The sequence below is a fragment of the Chelonoidis abingdonii genome, chromosome 2 (genome assembly GCF_003597395.2).
Source record: "Chelonoidis abingdonii isolate Lonesome George chromosome 2, CheloAbing_2.0, whole genome shotgun sequence".
NCBI lineage: Eukaryota > Metazoa > Chordata > Testudines > Testudinidae > Chelonoidis > Chelonoidis abingdonii.
In genome coordinates, this window is record NC_133770.1 from 258,675,298 (window position 1) to 258,695,996 (window position 20,699).

The 20,699-nt window shown below is 44.0% G+C and overlaps 1 protein-coding gene across 1 annotated transcript in view; it reads left to right on the forward strand.

Annotated features, from left to right (window-relative positions):
* Window positions 1-20,699, forward strand: part of LOC116815492 (neural-cadherin-like) — an 88,404-nt gene that overhangs the window by 25,821 nt on the left and 41,884 nt on the right. Inside the window, exons 3-9 of the mRNA XM_032763922.2 lie at window positions 834-1,059; window positions 5,046-5,250; window positions 8,638-8,749; window positions 16,185-16,434; window positions 17,880-18,022; window positions 18,374-18,546; window positions 18,915-19,083. Coding sequence (XP_032619813.2) covers window positions 834-1,059; window positions 5,046-5,250; window positions 8,638-8,749; window positions 16,185-16,434; window positions 17,880-18,022; window positions 18,374-18,546; window positions 18,915-19,083 — 1,278 coding nt within the window. The remainder of the gene's footprint in view (window positions 1-833; window positions 1,060-5,045; window positions 5,251-8,637; window positions 8,750-16,184; window positions 16,435-17,879; window positions 18,023-18,373; window positions 18,547-18,914; window positions 19,084-20,699) is intronic.

The following is a 20,699-nucleotide window of genomic DNA, read 5'->3' on the forward strand; positions in this document are numbered from 1 at the left end:
CAAGCCCACCTGGAAAGGAGGTGTGTGGCGGAGAGAGTGGAAACATGGGATTTAAAAAAAATAAAATTCAACCCACTTGACTTCCCACAATTCATAGTGAAAACAATCCCAGGGCTCACACTGTTCAGCATGCACATGGGATACCTGTTCCATTCTCAGTTCACATTGTCTGAACACACAGATGTGGTTTGCTATGAACTGATGTGTAGTGTTCTTCAGGGAGGGGTTTCCTGGGCTGGATTACCGACACACAGCGTTCAATGCCTTTTATGGGGGGTGGGGGGGCTGGGAAGCCACCGTGGATTGGTGGGGAAAGGATTGTTGTGCTGATGGGGGCTGACCAGCAGTGGCGAGAGAATTTCAGGATGGGGAAGGATACTTTTTTTTGAGAACTGTGCAGAACTAACCTTGAGAGCTGCAATGACAGCATACCAATATGCGGTGTCCCATACTCATTGTTAGGGTTAGATAATGAGCACATGTCCTAATATAGCTCTGTAGTGCATTAAGCCTGAAGGCTGCTGAGTGAGGGCACGAGACAGCTAGCTTTAGAGCTAGAGTTGCGTCCTGGGTGTTTTTTCTTAGTGCACAATATTGGGTAATTGTCACTTGACACAAAGTCCGTTGTCCATATAGAACATATGTATACTGTCTGTCTCACAATGCACAGTATGGACAAGGGGTAAAATAAAGAATTGTTGTTTTTTTTAAAAGGGAGAATGTGTAGAGAAAAATGAGGGGTTCAAAGCCGAAGTTTAAAGGTAATGAAGATGCAAATGAATGTTCTTACTGTGATGCCTCTACTAGAATGGTTTTTGTACATCTATTAATAGGTGGCGAAGAGCGATTTGAAGTTGATATGGATACAGGCATTATAATGACAACCGGTTTGCCTTTAACTTGGAATAAGGAATACATGGTCACAGTGCAGGCCACTGATGAATACGGCAACAAAAGTCCTTATGCCTCCATCTCCATCCTGGTTGGTTCCAGACTTCCTCAGTTTACTAACGTGTCCTACAGTGTGTTTGTCCCTGAAAGTACTCCAGCAGGAGCAAAGTAAGTGGAAGAAAGTCAGGGTCCAGTACTTGGAGAGAAACTTTGTGGAGCACCACATAGTGACTCCTTTGAAACCAGTGTTGTTTGTTCAAAGGGCTATACTTGAATTGATATTCCTGTACTGCAGTTCAGAAAGAAAATGTGGCTCATTCAAATGGAGGAGCAGCATAGCACAGTGGACTGAGCACTCGACTGGGAACAGGAAGTAGGGGATTCAAATCCCAGCCCTGGCACTGATTTGGCTAGGACAAATCACTACATCTCTGAAATGCCTTCCATCTTCCACCCCTTCCTGTAAAATGCACACATGCCAAACATCTCCCGAGAAGTTCCTTGATTTCTATTAAAATGTTTCTTTTTCTCCATATTCTGTGCCTCCAAACAGTTTCTCCAAACTAAATGGATTTCAGTGAAAATTAACAGGTTATCCCTATGGTACTTGCCAAGTGGTCCCTATTTATTGTTTTCAAATGCTGCATTTATTGGAATGAGGATTTTTTTCTTTTTGCCTACCTCTGTCTCAGACGTTGTAAGGATTCTTGTTTGCACAGTTCTTTGAAAAGGAAACATCCTATGACAGTAGGTATGACAGTACCTATTTTGTTATGATGCCTCTGTGGGTACAGTGTTCTGTAGCTGACAGAATAGTAATGAAAATTAGCTCTAGCAGTGTGGCCAATGGTAAGTTAATTTAATTGTATTTAATCTTCTCTTAGCGGAGGTTTACATTTAAAAAACACACCAACCAAAGCCTCTGTTTGTGTTGATGTCCTCTTCAGATCCTTTTAGTTCTGGGTACCTTGACACCAGAAATCTGTAGGCTGATTGAAGTGAACTTAGAGGAGACAACAAAATTAAAAAGGCTGGGAGATTTGATTCATGAGCAGCTCTTCAAAGCACCACTCGCTAATAACAGGCAAGCATGGGACCGCTTGGTAAAATTTAAAGGGAGACCATTAACTGCTATCTACCTTTATTTTTACTGTTACAAGTGGCACATAAGATTACTGTGACAAAGACATTAGAGAGAAATACTTTCTATTTTTCCAATGTTCTTGCTTTGCACACATCCCCAGTATAATCAGTTGGTGTCCTGCGTCTATGTGGGTTTTTCACTCCACAGTAAGGAGAGGAAAAGATTTTTAAAATGTGTTTGTAAAGCCATAAAAATTGGCAAGGAGACTTAGAGGCAGGCATAGAAAAAGCTGTTGGTTTTATAGGGTTTATAGAGGAAGCTGAAGGTATGCCTCTTTATAGTGATGAAGAGATGAGAAGGAATTTCTGTATGTGGCTGGTTGGCTAAGTTCTTGCTAAAATGAACGGTGCTGCTGGGATTGTAGTGATTCATGATGTTAGTGCCTGGAGCCTTATATAGGAGTCTTCTATTTTAAATCTAAATAAATAAATACCAAAAGTACTCAACTGTTTTTTAATAGACTAGATTTCAAGTTGCCAGGTAAAGTGTGTGTCAGGAGGGCGGCTCATTTTTCTAGATTGTGAAGAAAATCTTCCAAACGTATTCAGTGTAAACTAGTGCTGTCGATTAATCGCAGTTAACTCACGTGATAAACTCAAAAAAAGAATGGTGATTATTTGCAGTTTTAATCACACTGTTAAACAATAGAATACCAATTGAAATTTATTAAATATTTTGGATGTTTTCCTACGTTTTCAAATATACTGATTTCAGTTACAACACAGAATACAAAGTGTACAGTGCTCACTTTATATTATTTTTATTACAAATGTCTGCACTGTAAAAATGATAAAAGAAATAGTATTTTTCAATTCACCTTATACAAATACTGTAGTGCAATCTCTTTATCATGAAAGTGCAATTTACAAATGTAGATTTTTTTTGTTATGTAACTGCACTCAAAAACGAAACAATGTAAAACTTTAGAGCCTACAAGTCCACTCAGTCCTACTTCTTGTTCAGTCAGTCACTCAGACAAACAAGTTTGTTTACGTTTACAGGAGATAATGCTGCCCACTTCTTATTTACAATGTCACCTGAAAGTGAGAACAGGCGTTTGCATGGCACTGTTGTAGCTGGTGTTGCAAGATATTTATGCTCCAGAGGCGCTAAAGGTTCATATGTCCCTTCATACTTCAGCCATCATTCCAGAGGACATGTGTCCATGCTGATGATGGGTCTGTTCAATAACGATCCAAAGCAGTGCAGACCGGTGCATATTCATTTTCATCATCTGAGTCAGATGCTACGAGTAGAAGGTCGATTTTCTTTTTTGGTTATTTGGGTTCTGTAGTTTCTGCATCGGAGAGTTGCTCTTTTAAAACTTCTGAAAGCCACACCTCGGATTCTTAAACCTTGGGTCGAGTGCTGTAACTATCTTAAGAAAGCTCACATTAATACGTTCTTGCATTTTGTCAAATCTGTAGTGAGTGTTCTTAAAACGAACAACATGCTGGGTCATCATGATTTTTTTTAACAATCATCATCAGCCTGGAAGCATGTCCTCAGGAATGGTGGTTGAAGCATGAAGGGACGTATGGATCTTTAGTGCATCTGGCATGTAAATATCTTGCAATGCCAGCTCCAAAGTGCCATACGAACATCTGTTTTCACTTTCAGGTGACATTGTAAACAAGAAGCAGGCAGCATTGTTTCCAGTACATGTAAACAAGCTTGTTTGTCTGAGCAATTGGTTGAACAAGAAGTAGGACTGACTGAACTTGTAGGCTCTGAAGTTTTATAGTATTTTTTTTTAATGCAGTTATTTTTTGTGCATAATTCTACATTTGTAAGTTCAACTTTCATGAGAAAGAGATTGCACTACAGTACTTGTATTAAGTGAATTGAAAAATACTATTTTTTATTTTTACAGTGCAAATATTTATAATAAAAAATAAATATAAAATGAGCACTATGCATTTTGTATTCTGTATTGAAAGTGAAATCAATATATTTGAAAATATAGAAAACATCCAAAAATATTTAAATAAATGGTATTCTATTGTTTAACAGTGCAATTAATTGTGATTACATTAGGGCTGTCAAGAAAGTAAACAAATTAAACAGATTCAGGTAAGGCTGGCTTCACTGCAGCTGCTACTACAGAGTAGCTTTGCCAAGCAGTAGTGGAGTGACACTGACAAGACTGGTGAGTGTTCTTGCTGCTATTCAGAAGCCTCTGATCAGCATGAAACTGTAAAGATTTGAGTAGCAGAAGAGGCAGATGCTGGAGTTAATTGCAGGGGAGGAGAAAGTAGGCTGAAGAAGCAATAAAGTGGTGGAGTCCTACCTGCTACCTCTTCAGAGGCTCTGATCATGAACGTACACAATTTCTCTCCTGTCCTGCGGATTAGAGGGGGATAGCACTTCACGTAAAATGGAACATACTAGCCAGAGGCTGGTATCTACAGTGGAGCCCCTAACAAGGCAGTGACAGTACCTGGTAGAAATCCCAGCCCCTTTCTCCTTCCCAGCAACTATGAAAGCAGGGGAACGGTTTCTCACCAGGTCATTGTCCTGGACCTCACTGGTAGGGCCTTTCCCCTTTGTCTTCCATATCTTCTTCTGTCTAGTAAGTGTCTGGTTAAGATGTTTTCAATCCCAGCTTCTGAAGAAAGATTAAAAGAAATATATGTAGTTTAGCTACATGATCACGAAGGTAGAAAACTTAATGGTCTGCAACGATTTGAAGCATGTATATACCAAGGAAGGAGTCAATGTTTAGTCAGGTGATTGGGAATAATAGGTTGAAATGAAGAAAAGGCAAATTGTTACCCAAGATCTGATATAATGTGGAATAGCATCCCCAGGGGAGTGGCAGAGTCCCTTCTGCAAGAGTCATTTTGAATGTAGACAAGATGAAGTATTAGATATTTGCAAGGGCCAGTTCGGCACTTTTCTGCAACTGGGCTATGTGGCGTAATCTGCCTTCCGTCTCTACCTTCTCTGGCTCTCCTAGTGAAACAGACTGTAACAAGTTGGCTAATGACTATGCTATTGTTCTTCACAGAGTAGCAGTTGTGGAGGCTGTTTCCTTCCAGAGCCGGCCTCTTTCTTACACTCTGCTGATGAACCCCAGTGGCCTTTTTAGCCTGAGCCAGGAGAGTGGAGAGGTCAGTTTGACCCATACTGTGGATTATGAGAGCGAACACCATCTCTATCACTTTCTTGTGAAAGCAGTGGAAGCTGAGAGCGGACTTAGCAGTGTAACTGAGGTACAATGAAGTACTTGGCTTTGCATGAATATAATGAATCACCTCACTATAGTAGCTATTTCCTCCATCAAGATTGTATTTAGTGATCTTATTACATACAGGCCTGGTCTACACTACGCGTTTATACCGAATTTAGCAGCGTTAAGCCGACTTTAACCCTGCACCCATCCACACAACAAAGCCCTTTATATTGATATAAAGGGCTCTTAAAACCGATTTCTGTACTCCTCCCCGACGAGGGGAGTAGCGCTGAAATGGGTATTACCATGTCGGATTAGGGTTAGTGTGGCCGCAATTCGACGGTATTGGCCTCCGGGCAGTATCCCACATGCACCATTGTGACTGCTCTGGAAAGCAATCTGAACTCGGATGCGCTGTCCAGGTAGACAGGAAAAGCCCCGCGAACTTTTGAATTTAATTTCTTGGTTGCCCAGCGTGGAGCTCTGATCAGCACGGGTGGCCACGCAGTCCCAAATCCAAAAAGAGCTCCAGCATGGACCGCATGGAAGATACTGGATCTGATCACTGTATGGGGAGAGAAATCTGTTCTATCAGAGCTCCGTTGCAGAAGACGAAATGCCAAAGTGTTTGAAAAAATCTCCAGGCTATGATAGACAATAAAGAGGCAAGCAGGGTGCAACTCAACAGCAGTGCTGTGTGAACGAATGTAGATGGAAGCCAAAGAATCAAATGTACGGTCATGGAGGGAGCGGAGGGGACGAGGACTTGAGGCTGTCGGCACAGAATAGGCGCAAGTTGCCTGCAGTCTCGGGAAAGCATTTGCATTCTTTGGCTGGCTCAGCCATGCCTGTAGAGGCGTCAACACATTCGTCGCCCAGTTGGTTCAGGCGAATATGTCGTCCATTTACGCACACCACCCCCGCAAGAAAGGAGAAAAAATTGCGTTTCGCACTCTCTGTTCACTGTCACTTGTAGTAAAATCTAGCTGCGAGTGTGCTGCTGGTAGAGCGGGTGCTGGCACTGCCGCTAACAGCGCAGGATCCTCTCTCTCGTCCGCCTCCGACCTGCCCTGGTGCAGACGGTATGGTGTACAATTGACTGGAATGAGCGGCGTCCTCATCATATGCTGATGAGTGCTCCTGGCTGGCCTTGGTGAGGTCAGCCGGCGGTGCCTGGCAAAACATGGGAAAGATCCCGGTCCATCTCCCGTTTAAGCTTTGTGTCGCATAGAGAGTTATTCAGATCCTGCGGAGATTGGTGGGAAATAGGGCAGGCTGGTAGCCTCCTCATCATAGGCAGTGGAGGCTGAGCTCCCTCTCCCCCCACCCTTTCATGTCTAATGGAGATTCTGGACTATCATACAGCGGAGGCTGTTGCTCCTCTCCCCCCACTTTTAATGAGTAACTGGAGATGTCCTGCCTGGAATCTCATAGCAGCTGGAGGCCTCGGCCTCCCCCCTCATTTAATCTCACACTTGAAAAAGTCAGCTGTCTTCTTATCCCTACCTTTCTTTTTGCTTCATCACACAAATGGGGGTGACAAACTGCCACTGCTGCCCAGGAGGGTTGGGGGGAGGAGGGATGCACGGTGGGGTTGTGCACTCTATTGGTTTGGCGAGGGCCCCCGCTAGAATGGCATGCCGCTCATGCATTTCTGCCAGGATCTCTGGAGGCTCTGACCCGGGAGCGCTGTGCTCTCTGGTTCTCTACGTTTAGTTGCCCTATATTCTAGGTCGGTAGAGACGACTGCAAAACTGACTCATTTTTTAGACAAAACATAGAAGGAAGCGACCTGGGGAGTCATTCCATTTTGCCATGCGCCTCCGGCTGACCTCAGCGAGGCCAGCCAGGAGCACCCTTGACAGCAGCAACAGTAAGTACAATATGACTGGTACCATCATCGCCAATTGCAAAGCGCAGACATTGCAATAGGCGCTGGTAACCGTCTCTGCTACCTTGCAAAGGGCACAATGCAATGCTGTGTGTAGCAGCGCAGACTAACGTCTGTCAGCGCAGCATCCAGTACATATACGGTGAGCAGTGACAAAAGTTAAATGGGCCATGGTTTCATGCATGGCGTCTGGCCAGGGCAATCCAAGAAAGGGGCGCGAACTGATGACTGGCCCGTGCTTTCATGAGGAAGATGAGTGATACATTTACGACCAGAATCATCTCCACGCATTGTTTGCTGACCATCACGGCATTGTGATCTCACCACAGAATCCATGCCGGGGGGAAGCTGCGGGAACGTTAGTGGGATAGAGCTATGGGAATATTGACGACCTACCTGGAAACAGTGCAAACGCTCTGGACAATTGACAGCTAGCCTCAGTACATGGACGCACACCACCGAATTAATGTGCTTAGTGTGGCCGCGTGCACTCGACTTTATACAATCTGTTTTAAAAAACTGGTTTCTGTAAAATTGGAATAATCCTGTAGTGTAGATATACCCACACTGACAATCTAAATAACAACACAAAGCTGTGTGTAGATTGGGAGGGAGGATGGTTTTATTGTCAAGGCAGTGGAATGAGAATCAGATCTGGGTTCAGTTTCTGGGTCTGCAAAATACTTTCTGTGTGACATTGGCCAAGGAATATTTTATCTTTCCCTTAATTTTAAAAACATAATTTGTTCAGAAAAAATGTGTTTGCTGCTTTCTTACTCACAGAGGTGTTGTGGGAACAAGTTCGATAATGTCTGAGGGCAGCATAGAGATATTACAGTAATAGGTGCAATAAGTACCTAGATACTCAGACTGAGAGATGTAAGACTGTGATGCATTATGAAGTATAATGTGCTGAGCAAGTGCTGAGCAAAAATAGCAAAAATGTGACAAAGTATCTAATATTTTTCCTGATCCACTTGTGACTCAAAAGCCAAAGCTTTTTCTGTAATGCTGGTTTCAGACTGAAACATAATATTTCATGCATTAAGATGTAAGAATTGATTTTTGAGCCAAAATTTTAGATTTTGAGATTTTAAAAAAATTACATTTTTTTTATGAAAATAGGATGCTTCCAGTCATGTGATCCTGATTTTGATTTTTTAAAAGGCAGAAAGGGGAATACCTTGCCTGAAATTGGACTAAGTTGGTAAAGTATAAAATGTGAAAAACCTTCTGATTTTGAGGTTTGCATATTTCATAGCAAATATTTTGCAATGCTGCATTGTACTGAGAAATTTTAGCGCCCAATGAACATTATTTTAAAATGAAAATGAAGTAAATTGTAAAAGTAAATGCATTGAGTGATCAGATGTGAGTGAAAGGGGTAAAAACTAATAAGGCTGACTAGAGCCAGCACATCAGTGCTCTCACACATTTCATTTCTGGGAAGCAGCAGATCAGTCCTGGTAGGCCTCTCTTCAGCAGACACCTATCATTTTCTGTTTAATCTTTTCTTCTGCCTCCTGTCCCACACAGGTCATAGTTCATATCACTGATGACAATGACTGCTCTCCAGAATTCCAGCACTCTATTTACAGTTGTGACAACATTCCTGAAACCATCCCAGTTGGCACATCTCTGTTGCAAGGTGATAATTTCTCTACTACTTCTTATTCCATCTTCTCACAAGAATTAACTTGTGATTGTGGTCTATATAATCTGATCAAGTTCAAGTGTTTACCGTGCCCATCAGCATGGTATCTGAGTACCTTCCAAAAGTGCATTAAAGGATGTGACCGACATCTGTCATATGGTTTTTTCTTCTTCTTTCTCTCTCAAGAGGGAATACTGTGTGTGGATTTTTATTGTGTGTATAATGTGCTGTGTGGCATCTCTTTCTTTTTAAGTCAGGCTGAAGAAGTGTGTCGTGCACTTGGAAATGGAAGGTGGTGAGGTCTGAGTGTAGTTCTTATATTCTGCAGGAGTTCAAACCATAGTCATGGACTGATGACCCACTGAGAAATCTCTGTCTCCTACACAGATATCTCATTTGCAGTAGATGCATTGTTCCAGAGGAGCAGAACTGTTGACCTTCTCCCAGAGCTTGAGATGACCTTCTAGGTATCTTGAGCCTAGACCATTGAATGCCTTGAAGAGGAGGACTGAAATCTTGAACTTGAAGCAATATTCCATGGGGAAACAGTGTAGCAAGAGAAGGACACATTTTATGTACTCATGGTAACTTGTGTGGCTGAGAAGGCGAGCTGTGGCATTCTCTGCTAGTTGTAGTTTCCTGCAGGCTGACTGTTTCGTGCCCAGCACCCTATATAAAGTATCAATGCAGGGACTCAGGGACATCAGCAGGCTAAGCCTCTTAGGGTTTGGCTACACTTGCAGCTGTACAGTGCTGGCAGTTACAGCTGTCTTCATACAGCTGTGTAGGGAAAGTGCTGCAGTGTGGTCACACTGACAGCTACCAGCGCTGCAGTGTGGCCACATTTGCAGCATTTGCAGTGGTGTTGGGAGTGGTGCATTATGGGCAGCTATCCCACAGAGCATCTCTTCCCATTCTGGCACTGTGGGTTGTGGGAAGGGGGCGGAGGGGGCGGGTCATTCTGCTTCCTGTCCCAACGCCCTGTGATGCATTGCTTGACATCCCAGCAGTCTCTGTGTTTCCGTCTACACTTGGCACCATCTTTGCATGGTTTCAATGCAGCGCGATTCTGTGTTCCGTTTTGGTCTGCAGGAAATGGAGCCCGAATTGCTGAGGAGTATGCTGACGAATCTCACCAGCACATCACGTTTGACAGTTGAGCTATTCCTTAAGATCCAAAGTGACAGTGAGGAGTCCGACGATGATAGTGAGTTGCGTAATGCGTACGACACGAAATTGCTTGTGGCATTCACAGACATGCTCAGCACCGTGAAACGCCACTTTTGGGCTCGGGAAACAAGCACTGACTGGTGGGATTATATCGTCATGCAAGTCTGGGATGACGAGCAGTAGCTGCAGAACTTTCAGATGAGAAAAGCCACTTTCATGGGACCGTGTGAGGAGCTCGCCCCCACCCTGAGGTGCAAGGACACGAGACTGAGAGCTGCCCTGCCAGTGAAGAAGCAGGTGGCTATTGCAATCTGGAAGCTGGCAACTCCAGACAGCTACCGATCGGTCGCTAACCAGTTTGGAGTGGGAAAGTCGACCGTTGGAATCGTGTTGATGCAAGTTTGCAGGGCCATTAATCGCATCCTGCTAAGAAGAACCATGACTGTGGGGAACGTGCAGGACATTCTGGATGGCTTTGCACAAATGGGTTTCCCTAACTGTGGAGTGGTGATAGATGGGACACACATTCCTATTCTGGCACCACCCCACATGTGATCACAAGCGCTGGGACATAGAGAATTACCCTTCCATTAACGTATCGGATGCTAGGTACCGTGTGGGCGTTTCATTGACATTAACGCAGGCTGGCCCGGAAAGGTGCATGATGCACGCATCTTTCGGAACACTGGCCTCTTCAGGAAGCTGCAGGCCGGGACTTTTTCCCAGACTGGAAGATCACAGTAGGGGATGTCGCACCAAAATGCCCATTGTGATCCTTGGAGACCTCCGCTTACCCGTTAATGCCCGTGGCTCATGAAACCGTACACAGGGAGCCTTGACAGCAGCAAGGAACGGTTCAACTACAGGCTGAGCTGGTGCCGAATGACTGTGGAGTGTGCTTTTGGCCATTTAAAGGGGCGCTGGTGATCTCTGTATGGAAGCTGGACTTGGGGAAAGCAGCATCCCCGCTGGTTATATCCGCATGCTGTACCCTCCATAATATTTGTGAAGGGAAGGGTGAAAGATTCAGTCAGGCATGGACCTCCGAGGTTCAATGCCTGGAGGCTGAATTTGCACAGCCAGAGAGCAGGGCTTACTAGAGAGGCCCAGCACAGGGCTGCAAGGATTAGGGATGCCTTGAGGGAGGAATTTGAGGCTGAAAACCAACAGTAATGTTTGCCTGCCTTGCACGGGAGTGAAGTGCAGTGGTTACAATGTTAGTAGGAATCTGTGTTTCCTAAGCTGATTTGCAGTGCCTGTTTCTTTCCTGGGCTAAGGTATCTTTAACTTTCTGCAATAATAAAGACTGTTTTCAAAGCCAAAATTCATTTATTGAAAGACACACAACTTTTTGGGAATCTGAAAGGGCAAGGGGGTGGGTGGGAACTGTACAATCACAGATTTGCATATGTCCTGTCTGGAGTGCTGTGCAATGACTGCTGCACTTCAGGATGCTATACTGCATGGTGATGGGGGGTTGAGTGCAGAGGGTAAGGGTCGTAGTTCTCAGGGCTGGTTGGTGAACGTACAGGTGTTTGGGAGGCAGCTGGTGGTGGTAAGAACCTGGATGTTGGGGAAGGGGGTTTTGAGCTGACATGGGGGCACAAGGGAAAGAGCTTTGGGACAAGGGTTGCAGGGGGGGGGCAGTGCGGTAGTGCTCCGCCTGCATGGCTACAAGTGCCTGGATAGAGTCCGCTTGGCGCTCCAGGATGCTTATCAGCCGCTCTGTGCTTTGCTTCCTTGCGCTGCGTTTTCTTGTGGATCCTGCTTTCCTCTCCCTCCACTCCTGCACTTTTTGATTCTCTGTGAGATTGTGCATCACTTCTTGCAGCATGTCCTCTTTGCTTTTTCGCGGTCTCTTCCGGAGGTTTTGCAGTCTCTCAGCCGGTGATAACACGACAGCCGAGATCTCAGGTTGCATCTGTAAAGGCAAAAATGCAACACTTAACAGAGGCAGCATTGTTATACCAGACAGAGTAATTCCCACACTGAAGCAGGGGACATACACAGTTTCACAATAGCATAATTTTTCCCATACCAAAGAGACACATAACCACGGGAGCCCGAAATGGTGAGTAAGGGGGACTGATTTTCAGGGCTGTACTGGGGTTTCTGTGGTGGGGAAAGACAAACACTGCAGGGGCACCTACATGGCTGAACACTATCCAACATTTTCACAGGAGGTTATCCTGGAAAGATATCTCGCTGCTGCGGGTCACCTGGGAAGACGGGAGGGTCTTCTACTGCAATGCAGATTCCACCCTGGCCCCTATGCAGCTTGCCTGTGTGCAGCAATGGTCCCCCCACCGTGGCACAGTGCGCGGCACGCATTAGCCTGACTGGGACAAGGACCACAGTGGCTCTTCCCAATAACCTGGGCACAGCGCTTGCCCACGCTCTGGCTGAAACTTTTGAAGAGATTACGAGGCCGATTACCCGTGCCACGTGATAGACCACATCAATGCGCTATTCGCACATCTAGGCATGCATGCATGCAGCCTGAACCCTCCCTCCTCTCCCGAAAAATTTCCATCCTGAAAATAAAAGCCGCTTACTGGGAACCGCTCCTCTGCTTGTCCTTCCACCAAGTACCGGCTGCTGCGACTGGCTACCTTCCTCCTGGCTTGAGAAGAGCTCCTGGCTGCATGCCTCCTGGACTCCGGGTGTCTCCCCCACCCCAGTACCCTCACTCTCGCTTTCCTCCTCCTCCTCCCCCCCTCGCTCTGAAGTGTCCATGGTGGTCCTGAGTGGAGGTGGGGTGACCCAAGTATCGCGTCCAGCTCTTTGTAGAAACTGCAGGTCATGGGGGCAGCATCGGAGCAATGGTTTCCCTCGCGGGCTTTGCAGCAGGCACTCCACAGCTCCTTCACTTTAACTCGCACTGCAGCGTGTCACAGTCATGGCCCCTTTCCATCATGGCTCTTGATATCTGCCCCTAGGTATCGTAATTCCTACAGCTGGAGCGCAGCTGTGACTGCACAGCTTCCTCCCCACAAACACTGATGAGGTCCAGCAACTCGCCATTGCTTCATGCTGGGGCTCATTTGCCGCGTGGAGGCATGGTCACCTGGAAAGATTCACTGATTGCACTCCACACCTGGCTGAGCAAACAGGAAGGGGATTTTTCAAATTCCCAGGGAATTTAAAGGGCGGGTCTGATGGTCACTTGAGGCAGGGCACTAGAGGTCGAACTGATGAGCAGAGTGGCTAGAACAGGCATTCTGGGATACTTCCGAATACTTCTGGAGGCCAATAACAGCACTTTTGGTGGCCACACTGGCCAAGCAGCGCTGCATCAGCTGTGCTATAGTCTTTATTCCTCTGGTCGAGTGGAGTACAACCAGCGCTGTAGCCAGGGAGATACAGCGCTGTATGTGCCTCGCAAGTGTGGATGGCAATTCAGTTGCAGCGCTGTAAAGCCACCACCAGCGCTGCAACTCTCCAGCGTAGCCAAGCCCTGACATACTCCAGGAAGGAATAGCTCACCTCCCGGATGCCTGGAGGTGAGACCTGATGCCCTGTAGGCAGGGAAAGAATGTCATTGTTTTTAACAGAGTGGCAGCAAGTAAAATAAAATATACCATCAGCATCTCTTTCACTTCTGCAGCACACCCTCCCGGACATATGAAACCCTTCTCTTGCAACTGACTGCACATCAATCTAGGATCACACACCATTTAGTGACGCTGATTTAATTTGGCCATCTCTTGTCTTTAATCAATTACAGTTATTTTTCTGTTTCACACTCTGGTACAGAGAGGCCAAAATCTCTTCAAACAGGCAGGTGCTGTGGTTTGTCGGTACACATGGCATTCACAGGTTTTGTAAAGTAGGTTTTACCATGGTGTAGTCGAATTAAAATATGGTGAAGGAACAAACTTTTCAAAAGCATGTGCAGTATATATTGCTATGCATGTGGTTTATCGTTCCACATTGTGTGTCTTAGAGATGATATATTGTTACTTTGAATATAAACTTGGAGTGCACAAGAAGATAAAAGTGAAATGGAAACGTCAGCTGTTGAAAGATTAGAGCTATAGAAAATATCTATGTACCAAAACAGCGTCATAATTGCAAGGATGTTATCAGCCTAAATTTCATATATTTATGTTACAAATAACATCATCGATTAAATCTGAATGAATTGTTCAGGGATGACAATAACTTAATGGATTTACCGGTACTCCGGAGTCCTGCACAGGGGGCATGGCCTCAACTGGAAGAGGTGGGGCCTTTAAAGCGCTGGGCCCTTTAAATCGCCAACCTGGGAAAGCTGGTCCGGTCCAGCGTGGCATACCGGCTCTTGCCCATATGCCATACCGGCTCTTGCCCGTATGCCATACTGGACCAGACCAGCTTGCTTTCACCTCTGGAATTGTTTGAATTAATACAAAATCGTGTATTTTGTGCTGTTTTAAGCCACTTTTATTTCAGTCTTCCTTTAGTTATCATAATATATTTGAATTCATAATGTTGCAGGAAATTGTTTATCTGTTAAGCTAGGGGGTTAGATTTAATGTAATGAAAACATTTATATTCACAATATGGTTTTAAAATAATCTCTTAATAAAATTTTAAAAATCTAAATGTTAGAAGCTACAATAGTGTCCTTTTTAAGTGAAATGGAGTTATATGGACCTAATAACTTACAAAAAGGTATATAGGGAAAATATATTTCTGCCTGCTATACCTTAGCATTTCACAGGCTTTCACTGTTCACTTTAATGTCTTTTATTTTTTCCCTTTTATATTTTGAGTAAATAGGTCTGTTATTAATCATTGTTCCTTCAATACTTATTCTATGTTTTCATTTCAAATAAAGCAATAGTTTCCATCTGTTAGTTTAAACATTACATATGCATGCTGCTTGCTCTGTCAGAGTGCATCTGCATCATCCTGTTTAATTTTGTTTAAGTGTTTAATTTTGAGATGAAAGCCCTCCAGATCTACCAATTGAATTAATGAGTTGGTTTAAATTGATGCCAGCTAAGTGTTGATGTGAGGTGAAGCCTCTTCATTTGGTGAGAAAAACAGCATAGCACTTAAGAGACAGCGCTAATCTTTTAAGATCACTTTTGGTACAACAGTGTAAACTCCAGTTCTCTGTTAGATTGACTTACCTCCCTCTGAACAGATGGGGCACTGAGTACTGTGAATAAACATTTACTGGAGAAGAACATTTAATCGCACCTTGTACCTACAGAACTGGAATTAATTTGCAAAGCGGTCACCATCAGATTAAGCCTGAATAAAGACTGGGAGTGGCTGGGTCATTACAAAACCTAAACCAAATTTCCCCAATACTAATTTCCCCCTACCGTTACTCACACCTTCTTGTCAACTGTCTGAAATAGGCTATTCTCATTACCACTTCAAAAGTTATTTTTCCTCCCTTAGTATCCTACTGTTAATTGAATTGTCTCATTAGACTGGCCTCATACTTGGTAAGGCAACTCCCATCCTTTCATGTGTTTATACCTGCTCCTGTATTTTCCACTCCATGCATCTGATGAAGTGGGTTCTAGCCCACGAAAGCTTATGCCCAAATAAATGTGTTAGTTTCTAAGGTGCCACAAAGACTCCTCCTTGTACCTTGAAGCAGCAGGTAATTAAAAAGAATATTAGTTATCACGTAGCTAATTACATTTGAAAGGCATCCCCAGGGGGAGCGGGGGAATGAAAGAAATGTCAACAGTGATTAACAAAGCCCTAATCTGAGCAGTTTGACTTGGTCCTTGACCCAACAGCGATTGCTTAAATCAAATTAAAAAAAAAGGCTGACTCCACTAACATAACAGAAATGAGTCAAAAAGCCCTTGGCCCTCAAGACTCATCTACAGCTCCTTTCTCTGTGCTCCAAGGAGGCTGTCTTGGAGGCAGCCTGAACCTAGCTCCTCATGCAGAGAATTGTTGCCCTATTGAAGTCCCAAGCTTTTCTGTCCCCTTGCTTCCTGTTTCTCCCTCTTTATACTTTGGCTTGGCCTCATTAGCTACAGCAGGGATGGGCCTCTCTCCATAATTGACATTTCTCACAGATGAGCTGGGGCAGGCAGGGAGGGTTTTTAACCCCTTTGTGCCTCTGTGTTTTGCATGGGGTTTGTTGTCCCCATCACAACAAAGACACTATTTATGGGTGATATTTGTGGTAATTGCCAGTGTTAACTACTTATACAAACAATGTCATGATGCATTGTGGAACATTCTTCCATGGCAAACTCATGTCTCTGGGATCAGTCAAAAATTTTTTTATTTTTTTTAGTTCTTGCGACAGACTGTGACTCTGGCTCCAATGCTGAGATCACCTACTTCATTCAAAGCACTGACTTTTCCATCACGGCTGAAGGGGTCATCAGTTCTCACCAGCAACTGAACTTTGAGCGAGCAAACCATATGTATGAGTTTGTGGTCATAGCTGTGGACAAAGGCCACCATCCTCGGACAGGAACTGCATCAGTGCGAATCAGAATGACTAATGTGAATGACGAGGCACCTGTGTTCTCTCAATCTGGGTAAGCAGAGTTTAAACCCTGGATTGTTTTCTGTGTTGCAATTCGTAATAATAATCCTAATTACACTTTGCTTAAGGGGCATATCCTGCCCGTTAATAAGCATCTACTTATGTTCTGAGCACTCTCCACTACCAGTGAAGTCGGTGGAATAACTTACATGAATGTGTGAGGGATTGGACTGTAAGGTTCTAGATTGTAAGACATACACACATTAATTGTGACATAGCACACTGGACCCTTAGATCCATTGTTACATACAGAAATAACATAATTAGGCTGCGTTTAGTGGAATGACTGAAAAATCTAACTTCTAGGGGAATATTTTTGTATGTGTGGGTGCCTTGGTCTTATGATGACTGGTCCTCTAAACATCTGAGCCAGAAGAAGATGGTGGGTATGAAATGCTTGATCAAAACAAGTGTCAAAAAAGAGTGCATAGTAAATAAGCTTCATTAGATTCTGTTTAGTTAAAATGCACTTTCCCTCTGTAATAAATTTAAATTGTTTTTGTCATAAGTATAGAATACAGCCATTTATTAGAAAGTACTAAATGTGTTAACATTTTATACATTGAAGATCTATATTCCCATTCTATATATAGGCTCTTTATATCATCCTCATCAGGGCAGTTCACTTTTGGGTATTCTCGATCCATTATTGCAGGGGTGGCCAACCTGAGCCTGAGAAGGAGCCAGAATTTACCAATGTACATTGCCAAAGAGCCACAGTAATATGCCCTTCCCTCCCAGCTCCCAGAGCCTCCCCCCCATTGGCAGCCCCACTGATCAGTGCCTCCCCCTCCCTCCTCACACCTCCCAATCAGCTGTTTCTTGGCATGCAGGAGGCTGGGAGGAGGAGAGGGAGGAGCGAGGGCATGGCAGGCTCAGAGGAAGGGAAGGGGTAGAGTTGGAGTGGGAAGGGGTGGAGTGGGGCAGGGCCTGTGGCAGAGCCAGGGGTTGAGCAGTGAGCACCCCCTGGGCACATTGGAAAGTTGGCACCTTTAGCTCCAACCCTGGAGTCTGTGCCTATATAAGGAGCCGCATATTAACTTCTGAAGAGCCACAGGTTGGCCACCCTTGAATTATTGTATTGAGACTTTACTACCATCAGTCACGTGAAGTTTGTTCTTTTTCTTGCCTCCCCCTCGCCCCACCCCAGGTGGAGAACTGTGTGTGCCATGTAGTGTAGAGTCTAGTTTTTTGTTACTTTCCAAATGGTCCTTAGAGGTATGCACAAAATTGCAGGATCACAATCATACAGTGCACACTTCAAACCAAAACTAATTATTTAGATATTCAAAGGCTCTAGTCTTTAACTGGTTAGACTGTGGATGCCCAAAGGTAAACTATATCACCTTCACAGTGAGAGTTCAGACCACTGGCAGCTTATTCATGGGATTAATAACTATCCTGATAGTAAATGTGCTTTGATTATCTTTGCATCAGTTACAAAACATTCCTCTCAGAAGATGCTGGTCCCAGTACCTTAGTGGCTGCCGTACATGCGAAAGATCCTGATGGAGATGGAGTGTTATACCAGATTGCTGGAGGTAATGAAGATGGCAACTTTGAACTGGATGGCCAGAGAGGTAGGAAAAAGGAAAAGTTTTAAAACATTACCTTACTGTTTGAACCTATGATAGCTCGGCTTTGTGTCCATGTTGAAAATAATTCATATAGTAATTCAATACATAATTATGAAAAAAGCAAAACAGAACCACATTCATACAGTCGTTTTATGCTTTTCGTAAATTAGAATAGGTTCCCTATTGGGCTAGGCATTATAGAAAACCACAGGAAGACTTGGGTCTCTGGCTCAAGGAGTTTACAGTCAAAGAGGACTAACCCCATCCAAGCACACCCCAAAATATAGCGATTTAGAAATATGACATTTTTGTTTACATTATCAGTAAAACTGCATTTTATCTTCCAAAATCTAGGCATCATTAAACTGTGCAGGAATCCTCTGCCCAAACTGAAAGGACCTCGATATATATTAAACATCACAGCAATAGATGACAATGCCTCTGGGGGACCTGCCCCTCTGAGCAGCTTTGCAGTGGTTATTGTAGGAATTAATGACATTAATAACAACAAGCCTGTCTTCAGAAAGGTAAGATATTTGTCTTTAAACCTTCTCCTCCGTATATATCATCAACTTGGGGATCATACTGCCATCTTTAAGGGAAGGGGATATAGCAGTGTCGTCTTTGCTTGCAGTAGATGTTGATTTTAAGGAATTATATATGCAAGTATGGTAGATCCTCTACAGTGGAATATACTCCCAGTTTTCTGCAGTCTTCAGTATTTAAATTGGAAAAGGTTCCTTTTCAGGAAAGCTTTTTGACTTCTCGAAGGCACTAAGTAATTGAAGCACGTTTTCTTTCACACTCTTCTCAACTGTGTACTGCAAGCAAACTGGAACATTTCATAGCTAATTTCTATAGCTCTTTGTGTAATAACTGTTTGTTATATTTGTAGTGCACTGACTACAGCGACAGCACCTGGATTCTAGAAAACCAGCCCCCAGGCACCTACGTCTTGCAGGTGGAAGCCTATGATGCAGACTTGGGACTTAATGGAGAAGTAAAATATGGGCTTATGCACAGAGATGGAGCTTCACCAGGCTTCAGTATTGATCCAGATACTGGTAAGTGGCCCTACACCTGTTACGTTAAGGCAGAATTGCAGTGCATTTGGGTGCATGCTTCTCGGGTATATTAACAGGGAATTGCTATAGCCATGTGGAGAACCATGTTTCCAGGACTGAGCCAACATCAAACAGTCTGAAGTGAATGCTGAGGAAACTGAAGACTTACCTTTAGTCTGAACACAGCAGAATCCTACTAAAATTATTGAGAAATCATAGTAATATTTTTAAATGCTATAGGCATGATGTAAAATATGGTACTCTTTGGCTAATCTTTAACATCCAAAAATAAATTGTATTTGATGTGGTAAATAGTAAAATAATCTAGAATATGTGGGTGTAAGCCTACACTGATTTAACTGGCAAGTCAGCAAGGAAAAACAGAAACCCCAATTTACTGGGGTATAAAGCTATTCTGAAACATTAACTTTATCTTGGGACAAATCTCACTATTGAAATATAAATAGACTGTAGTTGGCAGAGGAGGAAGCATGAATGGATCTACAGTTCTAGCTGAGCGTGTATTCATCCCTTTGATATGAGCTAACAACTCTTTGAACTGGTTAGTGTCTGACAAATATAGATTGGAAGTCCAGACTTCAGTTTTAAAATACTACAAATACAGTGGTTATAGCAGCAGAAGGAGATGGTGGTAAACACTGCCACAAGTGTTGGACTAGAAAAATATTGTCCCTATATAAATACAAAAGATGCCGTCAGTATAGAATGGTAATTCAGGATGTAAACACCCAGGGGCGAAAGTAATTTAAAGGACTTAGTGGTATGCCGGAGTCCTGCGCAGGGGGCGTGACCTCAACCAGAAGAGGCGTGGCCTCAATCAGAAGAGGCTGGACTTTTAAATACCCGGTCCCTTTAAATCAGGATTTAAGTTCCCCAGGGTGCTGCTGTGGTAGTGGTGGCCTGGATCCCCAGGTCCTTTAAATCATTGGCAGAGCCCTGCCCTGCTAGCCCAAGGCTCTGGAAGTGGGGCTTGGGCAGCGATTCAAAGGACCTGGGTCTCTAGCCGCTGCAGGGAGCCCCGGGTCCTTTAAATTGCCAGCCTGGGGAAGCCGGTCCAGTCCAGCATGGCATACCAGCTCTTGCAGGTACTCCATACGACTGTACCAGCTTACTTTCACCTTTGTTCACACCTAAATATTTGTGACCCAACTATATAACAGAGGCACCAAAGCCTGAGATGGGAAAGGGCAGAAGGTACAGGTTAACTGACAAAACTGAGATGCCAAGAAAGAAGCAGTTAGCAGAGAGTGAGACTTGCATTCTTGGATGGAAGTGTATCTTTGACAAACGTAACCATAACTACAATATTTTACTCTATTTTAACCTATTTCATGAAGCTGTTACCTGGATCTTAAACTAAAGATGATTTTAGTTATATCACTTACATTTGCTGTGCATTGATATTTCTCTTAGGTGTCTTTGAAATACTCTGACTTATGTTGTCATTGAAGTAACCTCCATGGATGTTTCTTGGGTTGGGAGAGGGAAGTGGGGTAAAAGGTATCTAGCCTGAAGCTCTCTGTCCAAGTGGCCGATTTGAAAGGTGCTGGCTGTTGACAGTAGTGGCACAGTTAGTGCAGGCTGGTGACTGTGAG